Below are 10680 nucleotides of genomic sequence, written 5' to 3'. Positions count from 1 at the left end.
GTGTCTGGAGGAGGCAGCGGGCTCCGCTCAATCTCCCTGCGAGCACCTCCCTCCCCTCGCTCAATCTCCCTGCGAGCACCTCCCTGCCCTCGCTCAATCTCCCTGCGAGCACCTCCCTCCCCTCGCTCAATCTCCCTGCGAGCACCTCCCTCCCCTCGCTCAATCTCCCTGAGAGCACCTCCCTCCCCTCGCTCAATCTCCCTGCGAGCACCTCCCTCCCCTCCTCTCCTGATGCCCTCTCCCTTCCCAACACTCCGCTGCTGGGCCTTCCTTCTCCTCCACTCCCTGCTACTATCTCTTATATCCCTTCAATCTGCACTCTGAGATGTTTCTCGAGTTCGTGCTCAACAATTTTGCTCTTTTCTGCTTTGATGTTTTAAATCATTGCATGTATTTCAGTTTCTCTGCATACTTTCTTTCCTTCTTTCCTTCTTATTCTACCTATCTCTTTAGCTTATCCTACTATCATTTTCTTTCTGCTTGTTCCTCATGGCTTTCCGCTTCATAAATAACGTGTTTTCTCAGATCTCACTAAGAATAATAGAGGGGTTTTTACAATGTGTTTCACTTCCTCTACAAAATAGTTTTCTGTATCCTGCTCCTTCAGATGGTGTTTCTCCTTCCTTTTCCTGAAGAATGTTTGCACATGGGCCCGATAGATCTTTCTCCTTCCTCAGCCTCCACTGAAGAAGAACTGTCACCATTGGTACACCTGGGAGATAGCTGAAGTACCTTTTCAGATTCATCTGTCACTGATGGGCAGGTTCGTATCAACTTCTCCAAGTCCACTTCTCAAAAGAGAGTGAGCATTTCTGTAGTGCAAGTGTGTTAGGGGAAATTCTCCTCACTTTAGCTCAGACACTGTGAATATACTGGGTGGAGGACAGGATCAGCTATAGAACTCCTCCTGTTGCCAGCGTCCCCCGGCTCTGCTCTAGGACAGGAGAAACCCCAGTGCCTGGCCTGCACTGCTTCCCGCCCAAGGACGTTCTGGGAGCTGGACGAGGGACCGAGGGCAGCCGGGGCCCCAGGAGAGCACCGCGTGGGGGGTGCAGCCACTCTGCTGTCTGGCTGGCGTGCACTTCGGGTTTCTCAGTGTGAGCAGGGGTCAGGGGGCGACGGTGCCCTGTGTGTCCAGTATCCCTGCATGGGTGGGTCACTGGTATTTCTTCACCTGGTCTCATCTGATTATGGACTTACAGAAATCCCTCCAGATCCTGAAACAAGTTTGATGTGTGTCCTAGTTTTGGGGATTCTTAATCCCGCCTTTTTTGCATCATCAGTAGTCATTCAGTGAGAAGCAGAAAGAAGCTTCTTGCAGATGCCATTTTAAAGTCTATAATTAATTTCTTGACTTTGATGATGGGAAAACCCCATGAAATCACTGCTTTCCTATATTAACACACAGCGATACAGTATGCAGTACTGGGAGGCAGATGTGCTCAAAATCAGGGCAGACACGGTTAAGTCCTGGGCTCCTTACTTATCAGTTGCGGGATCTCGGCACACCACTCATTAATTGGACCTGCACTTACTCTTGTAGATTCAGAATCCAGCAGAAAAGTATGAGGGGAAATCTTGTCTGTTCTGAGTCCATCTGTGTATGCCTAAACACTCATAAAAAACCAACGCAGTCAATTACAACTACTTTGGAAACCACACCTGTTTCTTGGCTGTTGTAACTGATTACCTCAAATGCATTTTCAAAGCCTAGTACAGTGGTCTTAAGAAATGGCAATCATTCAAAAGAACTGTACGTGTAATCCTTCTGAAGACTGCTACAAACTGAACTAATTTTGCTTTTAATGAAGTCTCTAATCAAAGATTAGTGTAAAGGGTGTAAAAAATTCAACAGGAGAAAGTCTGGCTTAAGGAAGTGCCCAGACCTACAGACCTAAATTTAACAACTCCATCCTCTAGTTTCCACTAGTTCACTGAGTAGCTTTCCGTATGTTCAGAAATCTGCCAAACAGGCTACAAAGCCAGCTTAATTAAAACAAATTATTTATTTCAAGTTCCATCCATTGAGGGGTTTTTCAAACATTGTTACCCAAGTGAACACTGAAAGCAGAACAGGGCGCTAGCAGCTGTAGCACTTACAACAAAGTTAATGTATCTATCTACAGGACCTTGGTTTCAAAGCTTCAAGGTGCTTCCATCACTCAGAATCCATGAGAAAAGTTTCAGAGTCCAGATCCAAGTCCGAGACGAGGGCGCTCACAAAGTCGTCAACAGAGGGGCACTTCTGAAGCATACCTGCAAACAGAGAGGACATCAGCCGACACGTCCTTCCCCCTCCCCGACAATAGAGAGGGACAAGGGCTATTCAGGTTTATACACTAGGGGACATCTGGCTTTTTGAAATATGAGCATAGCTCTATAACCTGACTATGAGAATATTATAAAAAGTCATGGGCAGTGTGTGGACCCTGAAGACATTTATGATTTTAATGCCTTTTTCCTATTAAAATTTAGCACAAAGATTTAGGCCCAAATATGTTTCCCAAGGGTTTTTATTTTGCAGACATAAGGGAGTACATATTCTTTGATTTCATTTATATAAAGTTCAAAAATAGGCCAACTACTCTATGGTAAATAAAGTCAGAACAGTGGTTGCCTTCGAGAGCAGAGACTCCCTGATGTGCTGTGATGTTCTGTATCTGGACAGTGAATTGCATTACAAAGGTGGGTATGTGGGCCAAACTCATTAAATGATACACTAGTCTGACCAGGCGGTGGTGCAGTGAATAGAGCCTCAGACTGGGATGCGGAGGTCCCAGGTTTGAAACCCCAAGGTCACCAGCTTGAGTGTAGGCTCATTTGGTTTAAGTAAGGCTTGAGCCCAAGGTCGCTGGCTTGAGCAAGGGGTCACTTGGTCTGCTGTAGCCCCCCCCCCCCCATCAAGGCACATGTGAGAAAGTAATCAATGAACAACTAAGGTGCCAAAATGAAGAATTGATGCTTCTCATCTCTCTCCCTTCCTGTCTGTCTGTCCCTATCTGTCCCTCTCTCTGTCTCTGTCACAAAAAAAGATACATTAAAGATTTGTGTATTTCACTGTATATAAATTTTCCCTAAATAAATAAACAAAAATTGAACTCTAGTTAATACTATGCATGCAAAAGTATCCAGAGGTAAAATGAACTGATGTTTGCAACTTGCTTTGAAATATATGTACATCTACTATATATATAAAAGACCTGTACACACGACCATGGTCACTCCGAGCAGTGAGAGAACATTGGAAACAGCCCAAGGTCTGCTTTGTGTGGCGGACAAACAGTAGCTCCAAACACACACTTGTAAGCCACCAACGAGACCTGGAGTAGCTAAGAACAATAACAGATAATAGTTCAACTACAGATCAAAGTATTTTTATCCTCATTCTCAGGAACTCTTTGAGAAATGAGGAGCAGCTACTGGAAGAAAATTTATTGCTATGTCCTTATTTGCAAAACGAAATTTCAGAACACAATATTCTTTTTACAGTAAAATAATCTCTTCAGATGAAAGAAGATCGCTCCCCTCCTTGGTCCAGCTGTGCTAACGATAGGAATGTTGAGTCTTTGTTGATGGCCAAAGCTCCACATTTCACGTCGTATCTTCCAGATGGAGGTTATTACTCTAGTAGATGCAATCCCACGAATAAATCCGGTTTCAGACCTTTCCTATGTGCCAGGTTTCTTAATGCAGAGAACAGTTATAAACAAAATGTGGTTTCCAGTCAAATGAGTTAACCTATTATAAATTTTATTTCTTTTAGTGTTTGAAGCATTCTATAGTTAAATGACTGGTTGTTTACGATTAAATGACTAGAACTGTCAGGCGTTAAAACCCTTTTGTTCAGAGCAAACTTATTCAGTTAAACACGGACCTCCTCTCCCTTTGAAGTGGTTCACTTCAGCTCAACAGACTGCCAGGATAAATATGACCTTGCTCTGTCCTTCTCAGCAGACAGACCTCACGAGCAGCCATCCTTCTCCTGCTCCCCACCTGCAGTCGCTCCTGCGTCTCAGAGAACGGCAATTGTGGCAACGACAGAAGAAAAACATAGACACCTGTGGTATTTTTAAATAAAAATCTAGTCAGAGCTAAATGGTTTGGTAACTTAGTCCATTATGTGATTGCTAAAGATAAAGATTCAGATAAGAAGAAACCAGAAACGAAGGGGCAAAGAGTAGTCACAGGGGCGAGAACCCACTTGGTGTATCGTTACGGTGGCCTCACTTTAATTAGATTGAAATGTTCTGCAAGAGTCAACATGAACTAACTTCTGCACAGAATTAAAACAGAAACAGCCTTTTCAGGTATTTCAATAAATAGGAAAGATTGAAGTTTGCTTTTATATATGTGTATAGTAAAAAAAAAAATCTAAACACTCTGATTTTTAAAAAAAAAAGCTGACAAAAATGTCCCCTTTTGTCTTCAAGTCTTAATCTTAAAAGGGTGATGACTAGACTTGCAATGTCTCCAGGCCCCTGGGGAAAAGGCTGGCGCTGCTAAGTCTGTAAGTGGGTGGAGTTTACAAACACTTGACTGTGGAAATCACCTAAATTAGGGGAGTACATGAATTGATTTTGCCAAAAGGACTGGAACAAACAAACGACAACTTTACAATAAAAAAGGGAAGTGTTGACAGCAATGCAGGAAAGACAAGATTGCAGGAAGACACACACTGCACAACTAGTTCATGTAAAGGGAAGCGGGGAGTTGGGGTTCACCATCTGTCCTTCTTACAGGGACAGAGAAGGTGTGAGTAGCTGAAGAATGATGATTTAATTTATTTTCTCCTCATTTTACCTGAGAGGCAAATGGGCTAATAAAGTTGGGACAAGCCAGAACATTTTCTGCTTGGCTGCTCTGCTCAAGCTAGCATGTTTCATAACCTTGGAATACGAGGGCAATTATTCCAGGCCTGATGAAAGTAAATTATACTATCAAAAGGATTCCCAGACAGACTTCTGAAGAAATAAGGGCTTCCAAACTGTACTCTGTGCTATTCTCTCTAGTGACTGCTGACACAGAACTGGGCATGAGGTGAGGATCAAGAAGCCAGGCATAAGGACTGGCCCCCACACAGCTGCTCTAAAGAGCGACTCCAGCAAGCAGCACCAACAATGGGGACAAATGCAGGTCCTACTGCACATTTACTGGGTGCCAGGCTCAGGGCTGAGAGTGCTGACTCCTCTGCTCAGTAGAACACACCTGTGAGGGGTCCATCTTACAGATAGGACAAGGGAGCCAGAAGAGGCCACACGACTATGGAGTTTCCTTGTTGCCCCCGGCAGTCTGGGTCCAGGGCCCATGCCCTGAAAGCACGGTGACATCTGGACTTCTGTAAAATGATACACATTCTTAAAAGATCCATATTTAAATATTAACATCCTGGATATGACAAAAATTCTGGAAAAAACTTTAGTAGCTTCTTGATGTCACCCATGGCTATATGGACCCAACTCATTAACTGTCCCTTACTGCCTTGAAGACACAGCCAAAACGCCCATTGCTTTCTGGGCAATTTGGTTTCTGTAGTAGGCATCACACTTCATGAGTAGTCACAACTATGTAACTACATGACTGGAGGCAGACTGAGGGCAACCTCTGCTGAAAAGGCGGTAGGCTGGTGCCAGCCAACGGCTGTGCCAGCCAGGACTGGAACTGGCACCCGTGTCATGACAAACGCCTCCTACCCCCTCTCAGGGCACAAGATTCAGCCACGCTTAGTCAGTGCGGGACTTCTTTTCTGGGCATAACACTGGGAGAAAAAAGTGTCTAAAAGTTCTGCACTTATGGATGTCTCCTGGGTAGCCTCCAAGTATCTGTGGTAACCCTTTGCAAACAGAGGCCTGTGCACATTCAAGGGACTTTTAACTCTGCATATTTCTCTATGCTTTCACCAACCCCAAATTCTATCAGCCCCAGGAGTACTTCAATGCATGTATAAAACTGCAAGTTCACACCCTGTTATTTTGTAATATGTGGTATTAGAATCTAACCAGACCGTCCTTTAAACATCAACATGTACCTGGTATGAACTTTTTAACTTTTTGAATACCTTGTTTGAATGTACAATTAACAAAATTATTTGCAGATCTGATTGGGAACTGGCTGGCAGATCGATAATGTCTCTGAACCAACCTGGCAAAGATGGAGTCCATTCCGGCCCTCCTTACTAAGCACTTGGGGTGAAATGGTCTCCATGTCATTTGATTTTGAGAATACAGGGAATTATTGGGGCAATTAAAAATACTAGAATTGCTTTAAGTCTTGGAAGAAAAGTAGAATAGTTATACATCCTATTGTTTAACAGCAGTCAAAGGTACCCAACAGAACTACTGGCAAGTTTGATCAATGTTTAGAAACAGCAAAGAAGGGTGAAGGGTAGGAACTATGAATAGAAGCTGCGTAACAGTTTCTATATCCAATCATTTATTCTCTCATCCATTCTCTCTGTGTGGTACCTACGGGAACATAAGGTAGGCTGAAAGATCATAGTATTATTAGGAAGATATGTGTATAAAATCACTGAGGCCTGACCAGGTGGTGGCGCAATGGATAGAGCATCAGACTGGAATGCAGAGGACTCAGGTTCGAAACCCTGAGGTTGCCAGCTTGAGTGCAGGCTCATAGACATGAACCCATGGTAGCTGGCTTGAGCAAGGGGTCACTTGCTCTGCTGTAGCCCCCTGGTCAAGGCACATACAGATAAGCAATCAATGAACAACTAAAGCACTGCAATGATGAATTGATGCTTCTCATCTTTCTCCCTTCCTGTCTGTCCCTATCTGTCCCTCTCTGTCTCTCTCTGTCACACACACACACAAAATCACTGAGAATCTATCTTCTAGAAATGTATACCCTCATGGTTTTGAATGTGTAGTTTCCAGACCAACAACTGAGGTCGCCTGGGAACCGGTTAGAAATACACATTGTTGGTCCCCACCCCCAACCTAATGAATCAGGAAGTGGGAGTGAGAGCAGGGCCCTGTGTGAAGGTAGGCCCCCCTGGTGAGTCCGGTGGTAGTAGCCACCCCCCCCCCCCCCCGTGAGTTCGGTGGCCCTCCTGATGAGTCCGGTGGCCGTAGGCTCCCCTGGTGAGTCGGGTGGACATGAGGAAACCCATTTACATGGAGAGTAAGCAAAAAATTCCTCTCAACTGAAAACTGTCACTTGAAAAATACTTAGAAAAATGTCTTGATTTTTTTATTTGAACTAAAAAAATATATATTTGTCAAATGAAATAGGAAATGATCTTATGAAACACAAATAGTATTGTTTGGGACACTGTTCAAAGTCCTGTTACAAATCTCCAGGAGAGGTGACACACTGGCTGGCAGAGCACCCACGGGGGTTGAGTGGGTCTGGCATGAAAACAGCCTTGAAGTCCAGGTGGGTGGGAGGGGGCCAGAGTGGGAGCAGACGTCAGCCACCAGGATGGGGAACAAGTGACTGGCTTGCTTGAGAAGTCTCCCAGACAGGAGGGCAAGCTTCAGAAGTTAACAATATTTTTATTTTAAGAAAGGAGCAGTCTATTTGGAATTATTGGAACCCCCTGGAAAGCAGTGCTTTGTGATTCTTGATTATTGACGCTTTTGTGCTGAAAGCTCAGAAACACATCTCAGACGCAATTCTGGATGTTCTGAGAACAAGGCCTATCATCAAACCTCCGTCAAGGAGGAGCCCCGAGGGAGCCCAGCAGGGGGTCCTTCTCCAGGGAGAAAATCAGGAGGTCAGCACATGCACTGTGGCCAGTGGGGATATCATGAGTACTGAGAAAGTGGGGTCTTCCTACAGTGACTCTCACTGGACACAGGGGTGGGTGTGCCATGGTATCGACTCCCCACAGAGCGGGCACCCGCCCCCTTCGAGGGGCTCTGAGGTGAATGCCTCACCTGCCTGCCAACTCCACACATTGCAGTAAGCAGGGCCATACCCACGTCTCACTCCATCTGCGACAGAAAGTCTGTCCCTGCACTGATGAAGATACAATGTACTGAGTGTGCCAAGCACTGTGCATTAGAGACACCAGGCACTCGGATCTGAGTGAGTTACAATTTCTGTTCTCGAAAAGTTCGTTGTTTGGGGAGAAAACCATGGAAATACATGACTGCATTTATGCAGAACAAGAGTGTATATACAGTATGGGCATGGTGCCAAAGAGGAGGTGACCGATTAACTGCTGGGAGCAGGGAACTCAGGGAACCTCCTGGTCCCCTGCTGTCAGGAGGCAGAGTCCCTGACAGTGAGAAGTGCATGGACACAGCGAGCCCTCTGACTGGGGGCGGAGTCTGACCTGGCTGGAAATAGTGGAGACAGATGCAGAGGGAAGACTACATAGAAACCACTTGTTCTTGCTACCCAGCACCCACTGCCCTTCCGGTTACAGGACTGATTTTCCTTTAGATCAGTTGTTCTCAACTGGGGACAGCTGTGCCCACCTCCCTTGCCCCATAGGGGACATTTAGCAATCACCGGAGATATTTTTGGTTGTCACCCTGTGGGGAGTGTTCCTGGTGTTTAGTGGGTAAAGGCCAGAAAAGCTGCTGCCATGAGCGGGTCCACCGTCAGTCGGCCGAGGTGCAGCCTGCTGGAGCCGGGGCCGCTCTACCTGCGCCTCGTGGGCTGCGCTGCCAGATACACTATTCCCACTGTGCATCAGGAGCAGGACGGCAAACCCTCTGGGGATGAGGACGTATCGGTCCTGACACCGGCACGGCTGTTCCTTCTCCCCCAAAGTGAGCCCTGTTCTGATGTTTCCCCTTGTTCCTGTGGCCTCTTCCAATAACGTCCCCAGAGTTCCTCTCCTGCTTTGTCAGCCAGAGCTGGTTCTCTTTCTTTAAAGGAGACTCCCAGCTGGAAAAGATCAGTTCATCAGTCATGAAAAGGAATTTAGCGGAGCCTGGAGGACGTCGATCATATTGTTTGACTAAAGCCCGATCTAGAGCCACAGTTTGGACAAGAAGTAGGTTATATTTTTCATTTAAGTACCTATACTGTTCACAAAAAGTAGGGGATATTTTATAGCTTCACATTCATTTTGAAATATCCCCTACTTTTTTGTGAGCAGTTAATGTCTTTCCGCATTCAGTCCAGCTTTAATATACAAGCAAGTTTTCATGTCAGATTTCCTCTAAGTTTATAGGGGATGGGAGAGTGACCCTGGCAAAAGTGGGGAGGGGAGAATTTCAGCGCCTCCCTGCCCCGCCCGGGGGGTAGAAGGTTTGGTGAGGGGTCTGGTGAGGAGCAGGGTGGGGCTTAGTCGTTCATGGGTCCTTCTGAAACTTGTTCTTGGTGTAATCAGGGAAGAAAACACTCTCCTGTTTGTGGGTTTCAAAGGTGCAGTGGAAGGTTCTCCAGGAGAGATGAGGCCCAAGCGTTCAGTTTGGGTCCAAGCGGGTATAGTCCTGACACCTGCCAGGACTGACTGGCCAGGCCTTCAGAGCCCATGATGGCCAGGAACAAATAAGTCATCAGTTCTTTTAAATTAAAGCTAAAAGCTAAAGCTAATCATACTCTTACATGTCAGAAACAGCCTGGTATTTGGTTTAAATTATGGTGTGTCAGTCAGGTTTATATTTAAGGCTGACAGGTATAATTTATTTAGGGGGCAGTCTAGTGAACTAAGAAGGGCCTTAGGCTCCAAAGAGGAATTGTCCTGGGAACCCTGCAGGGCTATGAAAACCACCAGTGTAATACCCTGTGACTGACAGCGCCTCGGGTACCATACAGCTTAGGATTTTTCTTTTTTTTTCTGAAGCTGGAAATGGGGAGGCAGTCAGACAGACTCCCGCATGCGCTCGACTGGGATCCACCTGGCATGCCCACCAGGGGGCGATGCTCTGCCCATCTTGGGGCATCGCTCTGCCGCAATCAGAGCCACTTTAGCGCCTGAGGCAGAGGCCACAGAGCCATCCTCAGAGCCCAGGCAAACTTTGCTCCAGTGGAGCCTTGGCTGTGTGAGGGGGAGAGAGAGACAGAGAGGAAGGAGAGGGGGAGGGGTGGAGAAGCAGATGGGCGCTTCTCCTGTGTGCCCTGGCCGGGAATCGAACACAGGACTCCTGCACACCAGGCTGACACTCTACCACTAAGCTAACCTGCCAGGGCTCAGGTTAGGATTTTAGGCTAAATGGAATACTATCTGGCTCAGCATAGCATTTTAAAATTTAAAACTTCAGTCTAATTATCCTCACTGACCACACAAAAGTTTCCTTTAAAGGGTTGCCAAGGAAGAACAGAGAGAAAAGATAAATTCTTCCTTTTCAAAGGCTTTTAAAGAAGGCTAGGGCAGGGGTTTGCTGGGCCATTCCCCTGAGCTAACCTACAGCACCTCAGACCCATCCCTTAGTTTCCTGGGCCTAGTTTTTGCTAGAAGCAATCTGCATAAAAGGAAAATGTTCCAGTGTAATGTTTGAAGCTCATAAAATTGGCATAATGTCATCTACTTTGCTAGCTTATTATAGGGATTAAATAAAACAGAGCATTAAACACACAGAATATGCTCCTTTACTGGTAACAGTAACAGTCTGACCCAAAGGTTCATGGAAAGCTACCAGTTCAAGAGTTGAAGGATGAGGTTGACTATATACATATTTTTTTACAAGTTGAATTTTAAGGTGTTGGTCTATGATTTAAAGTATTTAGGGCAGGACTCCCCAAACTTTTTACACAGGGGGCCTGTTC

The 10680-nt window shown here is 45.8% G+C and overlaps 1 protein-coding gene across 2 annotated transcripts in view; it reads right to left on the bottom strand.

Moving 5' to 3' along the window:
- Positions 1-1987: 1987 nt before the first annotated feature.
- MIPEP (mitochondrial intermediate peptidase) overlaps positions 1988-10680 on the bottom strand; it is a 175907-nt gene continuing 167214 nt past the window's right edge. For both annotated transcript variants that reach the window (XM_066236844.1, XM_066236845.1), the window contains one exon: positions 1988-2256. In XM_066236844.1, coding sequence (XP_066092941.1) covers positions 2159-2256 — 98 coding nt within the window. In that variant the 3' untranslated portion in view covers positions 1988-2158. The remainder of the gene's footprint in view (positions 2257-10680) is intronic.

Source organism: Saccopteryx bilineata, chromosome 6, assembly GCF_036850765.1.
Source record: "Saccopteryx bilineata isolate mSacBil1 chromosome 6, mSacBil1_pri_phased_curated, whole genome shotgun sequence".
NCBI classification, from domain to species: Eukaryota; Metazoa; Chordata; class Mammalia; order Chiroptera; family Emballonuridae; genus Saccopteryx; species Saccopteryx bilineata.
Note: the sequence above shows the minus strand (reverse complement) of the source record. Positions and strands in the feature narration are given on the sequence as shown.